Here is a 12,640-nt window from a genome sequence, read left to right on the forward strand (position 1 = left end):
GTAGATATGCATAGGATTGCATTGTTTTTCCCCCTCAATATAATTTGATTGCATTTCAAAAATATATTATACAGCCGCAAGAGTGGCTGTATACTAAAGCCAGCATGGATTTTTCACATTCCACAATGTTAAATTGAAAATACCCCTTATGCCATTCTGATGCTTCCCATAAGCTCATTTCAAAACAAAACTTTACAAAACTTATAGTCCTGAACTCAAAAATGCTTAACAACCCTCTAAATTTTCATGGTGATACACAAAAGAGTAAGAGAGAATTGAGAGTTTAAAGTAAAAAGAGAGAGAGAAAAAGCAGACTCCTTTTGCACTTTTTCTGTCAGAGTTCTCATAATTGTTGAAATTCATTAAAAATCAGCCATTTTCACAGAGTACCTGTAATCCTATTAGTGACTTTGCCCGATACTCTGACCTTCATCTTCTACAGTTTCAAAGTTTAAAAAATGCCTGGCTGATTTTTAATTAATTTAAGAAATTTTGAACTGAATGATAGTATCGGGCATGCTCAGTAAGAACCAAATGTCAGTGTTCATTCAAAGTGATTAGGGCATTCCTTGACAATTTGTCTATCAATCTCAAGGTGCAATTCTGCCCCTTCAACTTCAATTTCCCAGGAGGTTCATAGACCCTGTTTTGGGAGAAGACTGAGCCAAAGTAGGAATTGAACACTTCTGCCTTTTCTTTGTCATTTTTTTAATCATTTTCCCATCCTCACTGAGTAGCTGAACCATCATTTCTTTTCCTCTATCTTTTACTATGGATGTACCTGCCTTCTTATTTACCAGTCTAGGGGTTGGCACTGTCTGTCACCTTCCTCCTCCTTAGTCTCAATGTTGCACTTACAGAACTCAGCAGGGAGGAAAATAGGAACAAAATTAGTTGGTTCCGCCTGTCATTGGCTCTGGCTCTACCTACTGCTGGCCTCTCCGCCCTACCAGTCCCAGTGTGCACCAGCCAATACTGCATTTAACCATGGTGTCACCACTGCACAGTTTTCATAAAGAAACTTCTATTAGTTATCATATGAGGATGGCAAGATTGCCAACACTACTTACTGACACACAGACAGAGGTAAATATAAATGTTTTTTTAAAACACACACAAACACAATTTCCATTCTTTCTTGCTCAATAAAATTTATATTTTCTTAGAAGTTAGAAGGTAGTTTATGATCCATAAATTATATGCAAAACCCAGCAGGGGAAAATAAGACAAAGACAAAGCTCTTTCAATTATTAATAGCTAAACGCAATGTCATTCATGACTGTGCAGCATGCCAGCTGCATTCACTCCGAGATGGTGTCACCACTGCAGGGGTTGTCATTAAATGATGCCAAATGCTTAAGAGAAGAAGTCATCCATATTCAAAACAATCGTACGGTGCATTTAGAACCAGCTCCTTAAAACCATTCATTAAGGAGGAAGGCATGTGATGTCCTCTGAAGTGGCAATTTCATAGTTTTTAAGCCAAAACGTAACATTCTGAAGATGTTCAAGATCACCACAATTTTGAGAAAATACTTCAGTGACTTAATTATTTTTAAGGCTTTGCACGACACCAGCAATAACAGTCTTGCTTCAAGGGAGGAAAGAAATTGAGCACAATAGGTGGGAGGTTACACAGCATGGCAGACTCTTTGTGAGCAAGGTATATATCAAACTTTACAGACAAATCTGCATATTTTAATTTTACCAAACTGTTTTAGACTTAGTTTTTAAAAAAGGAAAAACAAATCAAGTTTGCTCCTTAAATTCAAAACTGCAGATGGATAATTTCAGGTGAAATATATAATATTTTATTTATTTATTTACAAACCAACCACAGTCAATGTGAGATCAACTCTGCTCTAAGGAGCTAAGAGAGCACTAGGACTGGTGGGGCGGAAGGCAGGAAGCCCAACAGCAGGTGGAGGCTGAAGACAAAGTCAATGACAGGCAGAGCCAACTAATTCTAGTGTTGTCCCCATCCTTCTCCCTGTCGAGTTCTACAAGGGCAAAACAGAGACTGAGAGGGAGGAAGATGGCAGCCAGTGCCACCCCTTAGAGTGGTTGTAAGTAGGAAGGTAGGCTTGGCTTTGGAGAAATCAGGATTGAGGCTGGTTGGGCAGTGCCCCACTTGCCCTAAATGACCAGCCTCCATTGCACCATGAAGCTGCTTGCCTTCTGCCAACCACAGAGAGAGCTTCATTCCCCTCTCACCTTTCTCTCACTCCTCTGCAACTGGCATGCAGATGAGGAGTGCTGGCAGCAAGGGTCACCTGTTTAGACAGACAGGATGAGACAATTGGGTGTCTCCACTAATGGCATTAGTAATCTGTCATATGGTATACAGCCAGAGGCTGGATATGGGGCATTCTTTACAGAATCTTGAACGATGGCAGTTGCTGCTTACTGGACCATAGGAAGCTGCCTTAGACCAGGTCACACTCTTTGTCCATCTAGCACAGTTCTCTCTGCTTTGACAGGCAGCAGCTCAGGCACAGATCCTTCCCAGCACCTGCTACCCAATCCTTTGAGGAGCCACTGCTAAAATAACCCTCTCGACTCTAAAATTACTTAAAATTTAGCATAGACACCTTCATGATAGGGGTTTTTTTTGGGGGGTGCATAGTGGCCCATCTCCATTGACTTCAAAAAGATTCAAATATTCTGCCACATGGGAAATATAATTATTTTGAAGAATTATTATTGTGAAGATTACAGCTCCTCTGGCAGTTTTGGGAAGTTGGTAGCTTTTCCTACTCAACATTTTTCCACAACTATTTTGAGGCACAGATGTGGAAAAGTTTCCGTTTCAAAGCAGGAAAAGTGTTTCTAAGATACCTCTAGTACTGAGGGCGTAAATTAGCACCAAGCAGTATTCCACTGCATAATCAGGTCCCATCCCAAAGGGTCAGAGAGTACAAATCAATGCAACTAAGCCAGTTGTACTATTGGCAGGAAAACTTACAGGAGGGGTTTTACATCATAATTTATATGGAAAGCTCCACTGCAGACACAGGCCATGTAATGATCCACTAATAATATGGGTGTTGACTATGATCAGAACAGATGTAGGATTAATGCAAAGGTATGCACTGTCAATGCTGAGAGAAATTTAATCCTGAGCATTGGTATCAACACAGTGTACCCTTCCCTCATGCTGCATTTCCCAAGTAATCTCCCTGCTGCAACCTAGGTCAGCAGTTTTTGTTGAACAAGGAGAGTATTTTAATTATCCAGATATATTTACTTAGAAAACTACTTGCTGGCTTCTTGTCTGAGAAGATGAGGTCAAGATCTGCCTATGTCTGACACCTACACCATGTGCTATGTTAATTTCACTTCAGTACTATTCCATGTTGAAATGGTCAATGCAAAAGACGGTGGGAGCATGTAAAAGAAGGCAAATAACAACTTTTACTTTTAGAGTTATTTTATTTATGAACCGGCATTCAATTAATATAAAATAGGTTAGAAATATAAAATAATGACAGAAGGTAGGCCCTAGAACAGGAGTTAGCAATGAAGTTCCAGAGCCAAATCAATTTGCTCTTATCAAATCTAGAGCAGCAACATTGAGGTAAAAAGAATGGAAGTAGGGTCTTTGGCTTATTACCCCTCACCCTCTTCTCTAACTGGTTCTCTTGAAAAATGAATTGCTTAATTTGGTTCTACTGTGCTGAATAAAACTAAAGCTATAAGTTTTCTGCTAACTTAGCTCTTCTTAGCGCAGAGATGAGGAACCTGTGATTCCCCCAGATGTTGTTGGACTCCAGCTCCCATCATCCCTGACCGTTGGCCATGCTGGTTGGGACTGATGGGAGTTAGAGTACAATAATATCTGGAGAGGCAAAGTTCCCCCAGCTCTGCCTTAGAAGGACATAGAAAAAACCCTGCTGAATCAGATCAAAGGCCTATCTAAGTCCAGCAAGATGCGTATGGGAAGCCCACAAGTAGCACATGAGCACAACAGCTCTCTCTCACATTGTGATTTCCAGCAACTGATACACAGAGGCATACTAGTACACAGAGAGAGTACACAGCCATAATGACTAGAAGGCATTGTTAACCTTATCCTTCATGCATTTGCCTAACCCCCTTTCAGAGCCATCCAAGGTGGTGGCCATTACTACATTTTGTGGCAGCAAATTCTAGAATTTAACCAAGCACTGTGTAAAGAAGTACTTTCTTTTCTCAAACTGGATTCCAGTTCAGTTTTTCCACCTGTATTATTGTGCTGCTGCTAAAAGCTGTAATGAATTTCCAGACTGATGCCTGGTTATGGGTCTTGCATCGCCTCCAGGCTCCAAATAATAAAGGGGTGGCTTCCTGACCAATGTATGTTCATACAGGTGCTCACTATTGTATAGCAGCTAACATTTATCTGAAATTTTCCCATTTATGAAGAATAGTGTGTGTGAACAAGTCTTAGTACTAATTAGGAATAATTAACACTTGTATTGGCCTACAAAGCAGGGACAGGGAACCATTTTTATCCTTCATGCATTCTCCTCAAAGGTGGAAGGGGCCAAAGCCCCAAATGAGTGGGGGCAGAACTGGTGCTAGGCCATCCAATTTCTTTCTGCCATCCCCTTTCTCTTTCTCATCCCTTCTGCCTCTGCCAAAATCCCTTCCAGCATAGCAACTAGGCTTAGGAAAAAATGGGGAGGGTTCCCCCCATATGGCAATTATGCCTTTTAAAAAGGCTCATTCTCACCTCTCCCTTGGCTGTAAGATATTACTATTGCCCGCAATGCAGACAGTGGACAGAGAGAAAAGTTTGCCTAAGGAAGAACTTAGATTTGAACCAGGTACTTCCAGATTCATAGCTCAGACTCTTGGCCACTATGTTACACTAGCTTCCAGTCTTACGGGGAAAGGTAACCATGGAGTGAAAAATCCCTGCAATTATTTGTTTTTATTATGCCCCCACACACACCCAGCAGCAATGGAGACAATGACAAACATAGGATCCCATCTTATATAAGAGCTGCAATTGCATGGAAGTTTCCCAGCACAATTTAAGGCAACCTTTTCCAACCTGTTGCAGTCAAGATGCTTTGGACTACAATTCCCAACAGTCTCAGCCTGAACAGTCATGCTGGTTGGGTTGATGGGAATTGTAGACTAAAACATTTTGAGGGTACCAGGTCATGGAAGGCTGATCTATAGGCACTATCCTTGGGAAGGTTTTGTACACAAGCCCCTATGAAATGAATGGGAGCTATATACAGGGCCAGGGCCAGGCAAGACTCGGCCCATGGACACCAGCCTGCCCCAGGCCTGTGGCGCTGTAGCCCAACATTCCCCAATAGAGGTGGCATGGGGCTAATAAGCCCACCCATGTGCCCCACCTACTTTTTGTCTCATGTAAATAATGTGCACACATAGTGAGCATGCCTGCCATCAACCAAGATGGCAGTGAGGGCATCAAACTCTTAGGGAAGCCACTGCTATCTTCTTGGGTGATGGCAGGCGTGCACGCACAGCATTCACACTGATGGGAGCGGTAGGAAGGGCGTGCATGCAGACTTATTTAAGCCTATGTTGTCTGTATTGTGGGGGTGCCTGGGAGCTCCCTCTCCATGATCTGGCAGGGTCGGATTGGAGGACCTGATGCTGCCATGGATCATGGAGAGGGAGAACCACATTCCCACCCTAAGGAGGGGCCCTTCTGGGCTGCAGGTACCCTTAGCCAGGGCCCAACCTGGCTGCCCTCTGGCGCCGGCCCTCGCTGTATATAAGAACTGTTATTGTTTGTAAATGTTTTCCATGTGGTTATGGCTTAATTTCACCAGACAAGAACACATTTTAAAAAGTGATCACAAGAAAATTTCAGAGACCTCTCATTTCAACACAACATTTTACCTGTAAAAAATGGACTGAAATTGACCATGGATGACCAATTCACTCTAACCAAAAGCACTCTTCGAACAAAACAAACAAACAAAATTACCCCAACCTTCGTTCTGATTTTCCAGAATCTGCCATGGCTGTAAATAATGTTTTATAACAAGGCATAACAATGTCTTATAATTTGTATGGGCTTGCTTCCTAAAAGAAACATAACAGTGAAAAAAGGAAGTGAAAATAATGGTGGCAAAAAAACAGAACAGCAGTGTGAATACAGTGAAATAAGAGCTGCTATCAAACATGTTCTGCTGGGCAACTTCAGTGCCAAATAATGATGATTCAACACACTTAACCTACTAAAAATAGTGTATTTCCATCTAAAGATTAGTCTGAAACAAAAGATCTATTTATGTCGTTTAAGCCAACAGGACAGCAGCAGCATAAATGATATAATCTCCCACAGCTAATCTTTACTCATGTCAAGTGGCAAATCTGTCGTAAGTTTTAGTATTTTTGAACAATGCATATTATCCAAACAATTCACAACATCTTGGGCTGGACACTCAAAGGTGAAATGATTGCACAAGATCACTAACTAAGTGGCTCAAAGGCCAGCAACCAAGCTTGTACAGAAACTGGGAAACAATGCAATTCAATCATTCAATTACTGCTTGAAAAGGGAACAGTCTATAAATGGCTTAAATGGGCTGCAACTGTGAGATGCAATGCATAATAAACACATGCGCGCGCACACAAAGTGGACATCACCATGTTGGTTAAATATTTCACTAAAAGCTAAACTGCATTTTTCATATGTTGTGAGTCCAGAAACAGTCATTTGTACATAAACAATCTTGCGATCAAGTGGACTGTGGGCATTTGACTGCCTATAGATAGACAGATAGATTGTTCAAAGCATTCACTGATGGTATTGACATGGTGAGAATTGTGCAAATAAATAATTTTTTAAACAATCCAAGCCTAAGACAGGAGCTAAAGCTCAAAGAAATCTGGGAGAGCATCTTGCTAGAGCCACCCCATGAGAAATAGGCACCTAGCAGATGCCTGGGTAAATTTGTTTGTATGGTAGCTAGTAAATGTTTTTGTATGAATCTGAAAGGCTGCTTTACTCATGTGTTGTATGGCCAGAACCACAGAAAAATGACCTCTCTTGGTTTTACTTCAAAAGGACGTAAACTGTGGTGTAAAAGTCATTTTAAAAATTCTGTCACTGAGCTTACTAAATCAGTTGCAAGCTTTAGCAGCACCCTCTCAGAGTTCACATTTCAAGGTTGTTATTATTTATTAAATTTCTATCCTGCCCTTCCTTGCAGAAGCAGCCCAGGGTGACAAACAAGAGACAAAACACCAAAAATATCTTAAAACATGTAAAAAAATCCCTAAAAAATCTGAAAAACATCTTTTTTAAAAAAAATCTTTAAAAAAAAATCTTTAAAAACATCTTAAAAAGCAATTCCAACACAGATGCAGACTGGGATAAGGCCTCTACTTACAAGACTTGTTGAAAGAGGAAGGTCTTCAGTGGGCGCCGAAAAGATAACAGCTGGAGCCTATTTAATATTTAAGGGGAGGGAATTCCAAAGGGTAGGTGCCACAACACTAAAGGTCTGCTTCTTATGTTGTGCAGCATGGACCTTCTGATAAGATTGTATCTACAGGAGGCCCTCACCTGCGGAGTGCAGTGACTGACTGGGTATATAACGGGTAAGATGGTCTTTCAGGTCGCCTAGTCCCAAGCTGTATAGGGCTTTGTAAACCAAAACCAACACGCTGAACTTGGTCATCTCGTGCTAGTGATTCTGCACTCCAGCATCCTTACCTTACTACTGCAGCAGCCATGCTTCCACTAGGGTTTATCGGCAGCGGCCTAACTCCTGGGAAGATTCCTCTACTCAGAATGCGAGCTCCATTTTGGATCACTCCATGAGGAACTGCAGACAAATTGCAAGGGAGAAAAAAAATGAAGAGGAAAATTAGAAGAGTATGAAACTGAGCAGTTTGTTAAAACATCAAGCTTCAAAGAGGCAGAGGGAGAAAAGAGTCACTGCTTCTCTAGCTTCTTCAAAATCCTTGGGGAAAAGCTAAAGGGTGCATGTGATATTGCATGAGCCAAAGTGTAGCCACAGAAAGTTGGGATAGATTTATCAGTGTCACCATATTAAGAGTGCAAGCAAGAAAGCTCCCCTGATTCAAATCTCACCTCAGCAACAGACTTCTTGGGAGATGCCACAATGTGAAGGTAGAGCAAGGGTGGGCAGCCTTCATGCTTGCCAGATCTACTTTGTTTTCTTACCAGAACCCTAAGATGTACCAACTAGAGTCAGGTGCAAAAGAGACAGACTTAGAATTAAAGAACAGGGTGCCTCGGAGCACATTTTGAACTGAGGGATTTGCTTTTGGTACAAGAACTGGACTGAACTCACAATCCTTTCACACAAAAGTTCATTCCTACTTCACTTTCTTCATTTCAGCAGCCTGATCTAGGTGGAAAAAATAGCTTTGCTGCTATTGTTAAACAACTGGGAATCAGAAACTTTTACCGATCTGCTGCAAATCACTCAGAGATTTACAAGCTCACCCTGATACACCCCTTGTACCCACTGCTGGGGAACAGACCATGCTCTACATGGATATGGTGCCAGATTCATTCCCTGGTATCTCAAGTTAAAAGGAACTCATGCATTTGACTGTGGAGCAAAGCTCAAGGAAACACATAGGCAATACTAAAAGGAAGCAGATTCCAAAGATTAGTAATCTAAAGGATGACATATTACAGCACAATCCTAACCATGTATACTAAGAAGTAAATACTACTGAATAAAATGGGGCTTACTCCCAGGTATCTAGGGTTAGGATTGCAGCCATATATGGTGTGTGTATGTGTGGGAGCCTCCTGATTAAACTGCTTTAGGAAGTTTGCTGAAGAATATAGAAAACAGAAAATTCACACAGGGCTTCCATTTTTTGGGACTGGGCTCGTGGGAGTTGTAGTTCAAAAAAGTAACCTTTCCAAGCTCTGGATTCACGTGGTGGTGATGAAATGCCTTGTGCTACCATTTTACTACAGTAAATTTGTTTTTACTAGTTAATATACATTTGCCATTTATGAAGGAGTTGGAGTCGGACAGTAGAAAAACAGAGGAGTCAGAGTCGAAGGTCTGGCGTACTGACTCCACAGCCCTGGTCTTACATGCAAACTTTTCACCATCATACATTTCTTGGTGTAGAATGTCACCTTAGTTATTACGATTAATGTTATTTATCTAGTGACAAAAAAGAAAAGTATGGATTTGAATCATAATGTGGGAGATGAAAATTAATTGCAAGTTACTAGGCCAAGGCACCTGGTTGGCCACTGTGAGAACAGGATGCTGGACTAGATGGGCCACTGGCCTGATCCAGCAGGCTCTTCTTATGTTCTTAGGAATTGTCTATGGATGTGATACCAACGTGGCAGCAATATTTAGAGAAACTCACTGCAACCATATGAAATAACACCATGGAGAAATGGCTCCCACATGTCTCAGTGTATGTGAAAAGGAGGCCCTACGTGACAAAATACAAGATAAATTGTCAAAAGGTTTAGCTGCATTCAGCTTCTCATCTATAGCTAGTTTTTCTGCATAGCAAAATATGTCAGATAAAAGCAGGAGATAAAATTCTTCTGAAAATCTGGTCTTTGGGATACCAGGATACTATCTGACCAAAGATTTAAAGGAGCAAACCTGCAAATTCAAATGTTAAGTGAAAACTGAGGTTAGTGCTGCTTAGAAAAAGGATTCAGCAAAATAAAGGAACTTGAGTTGTAAAACTATGTGCTTGTGTTTTAGACACATGTCCAGCTCAAAGCAAGACCCAATCTGCGTGAAAATGAATGCAAAGTTTCCCACAACATTTATTTATTCTGTTTTTACCTTGTATTTTGGCTCCCAAAAGGGTGCTCAAGGAACTTACAGGGCAATACAAAAAAACAAAACCATCCATATTCTACAATATGGAACAATAGCTAAAAGTATCATGATAGATAAAATAGCAAAAGCAACATTATAGAACAGTCAGCCCACCAACATAATAACTAGCAATCCTATCTGAAGTAATGCCTATCTCAAAAACAAATGCAAATTGTTACAGATTCCATGAAAGAGAAAGTCTCCTCTGGTCTCCTCTGCGTGTCCGGAGTGAAAGATGTTAGATTGACAGGCATGCAGGAGAGAGCTTTTTTAGTTGTGGCCCCCAAGCTTTGGAATACTCTACCCCAAGAAGTTCGCTCTGCTCCCTCCCTGTTGGTTTTCCAGAGATTTCTGAAAACGATCTTGTTCCGGAGAGCCTTTGGGAGGGATTGAAGGTAGAGCCTGACACTGATTTTATGCGTTAAATTTTACCTTTGTAGTCTCTTTAGTATATATGTGTGCGTGTGTGTGTGTGTGTGTATCTATATCTATATATTATTTTTTGTATTTTAATTGTACTTTAAATTTATTTTAATGTTTTTGTGATTTTACTGTTTACAATTTTATCATGTACATGTTTGATTTTATTTTTGTAAGCATCCCTGAGTGCCCTGTTATAGGGTAGAAGGGTGGGATAGAAATATTTTCAACAAACAAACAAACAAACTGCTCATCAGACTTTGTGGAACCCAAATTTTGGATCGTGGCCCAATCTCTCTCCCCCCCCCCCATTTTGAACTACAAGAAAGGCAGGCAGACAACAATATACAATGTCTACTAATAAATCTCAATTTTAAGAGACTGGCCTGATGTTATGGAGGGCACATGACTGTTTCCAACCTGCATAACCCCCATGCTTCTCTTTGATGATGTATAGCAAAGAAATAAGTCATGGATTGTATTTCTTTTACTGGGGAGATGCAAATCAGTGGCATCTACACACACCTTTTAACAAGGATGGGTGTAGCTTTCCAGATGTTGCTGAACTTTGAACACTTATCATCTTTAGCCATTGGACATATTAGCTGGGGCTGATGGGCAACATCTGAGGGCCAAAGGTTCCCATCCATGCCCTATAACATCTAATTAGGCCATCACAATCCACTTTCAGTTTCTATTGCCAGCATTTAATATTGGTTGAAGGGAATGGAATATATAAAGGCATCCATGAATTGCATGAGCTATCAGCATATACCATAAGCAAAGAGTTGCCACAATGGACAGATTCAACTGATATGTCTTATACCTGCTTCACCAAACAGATGATTTAGAATTGTAACAAGATTTCTGGGGGGGGGGCTTTGCTGTTCTGAGAAAACATCACACTGAACCCATTAAACTTTTGGGATTTGCCAATATTTCCAGTAGATGTTTTACAGTGTAAGGGTACCATCACACAATATGAGGGATTTCTTTGAGGAAACTGGAATTAACTCAAAAGAGGCCCAATAAATCTATTCAAGAGCATTCCACAGAAATGTCTTTGTTCCATAGCGAAATGTTGCTTCCCAACACTCAAGCTTCATGAGGCTCAAAATGAAACAGACATCAAATGCCCAAGGCTACTGCTGAACTGAGTCCCACTTTTGAACCGACATCTGCTTTATGCAGGTGCAAGTGTAATTACACCAATTAGGCTGTGGGATTGCAAATTTCCTTCACACATAATCTCCATCCAGGAGCATGAATTTCTGCCACAAGTCTGACCATGTTTAACACATCAGCACTGACTGTAACAATGGCTAAAATTAGCCAGAGTTCCCACTTAATCCAGAATCTGAAAACAACTGTAAACCATTGTTTCAGATCTTGGATTAAGCAGGAAACTTGGTCATTATCAGTGTAGCTGTAACTTGAACATGTATAGCTGCCTAATACTAAGTCAGATCTTTGGTCCATCTAGCCCACTGCTTGTCTACTCTGACTGGCAGCTCCTCTCAGCCTCCAGCACAGGAATTGGACACAACAGTCTCCCACTAGTTCTGGTACCAAAGATTATTTTAACTATAGGTGCTGGGGATTGAATTTGGGACTTTCTACATGGAAAGCATGTCCTTAACCCAGCCTTTCCCAACTAGTGGACCACCAGATGTTGTTGGACCACAGCTCCCATCAGCCTCAGCCAGCACTGCCAATGGTCAGGAAAGATGGGAGTTGTGGTCCAACAACATCTGGTGGCCCACTAGTTGGGAAAGGCTGCCTTAACCCGTTGCATTATTGCATTTTCTGTATCTGTGGTGAGGCCTGGTAATGGGAATTGGTAGCAGTGCATGTGGTGGGACGAAGGTGCCCTCCTGACACCAGAACTGTTGCTGCAGATCTGGACTGGGATGGGGTGAGGTTAGAACTGTGCGGTTGCACTGGTGGGTACACCGGATTGGAAATGGTGCTCCCATTAGAGCAATCATGCAAGCCTACCCCAAACCCCATTAAGCATCAGTGATCCTGGTGTCAGGAAGGCCTGTCTCTCTCTCACACACATGCACACACTTAACTACTGATGAAAATTCATGTTGCAGAAGGGAGCATGTGATCCTGCTGCCTGTTCCTGATTCCTTACACATATCTGACTGTACTCAGCTACAGTTAACTATGAATTAAGTCAACAGGAACAGCATGACTGCTCCAGCTCAAGATGGCCATTTTTAAATCCCCCTTAAGCATGCCAGTGATAAGGTGGGATATAAATTTAAGAGAACAAATGACTTCACTGTCTGCCTGTTTTGTCCCACCCTGAAAATTGCCATTCTAATACCTAACCATCCTTGTTGCCCACTCTGGAGACATCTTTCATAATAGATTGGCACCCGTGCTCACTC

The 12,640-nt window shown here is 41.3% G+C and overlaps 1 protein-coding gene across 10 annotated transcripts in view; it reads right to left on the minus strand.

Moving 5' to 3' along the window:
• Window positions 1-12,640, minus strand: part of FOXN3 (forkhead box N3) — a 398,156-nt gene that overhangs the window by 15,988 nt on the left and 369,528 nt on the right. For all 10 annotated transcript variants that reach the window (XM_061611930.1, XM_061611929.1, XM_061611934.1 and 7 more), the window contains one exon: window positions 7,691-7,802. In XM_061611930.1, the coding sequence (XP_061467914.1) occupies window positions 7,691-7,802 (112 nt within the window). The remainder of the gene's footprint in view (window positions 1-7,690; window positions 7,803-12,640) is intronic.

This window comes from Rhineura floridana, chromosome 2 (assembly GCF_030035675.1).
Source record: "Rhineura floridana isolate rRhiFlo1 chromosome 2, rRhiFlo1.hap2, whole genome shotgun sequence".
Taxonomy (NCBI): Eukaryota; Metazoa; Chordata; class Lepidosauria; order Squamata; family Rhineuridae; genus Rhineura; species Rhineura floridana.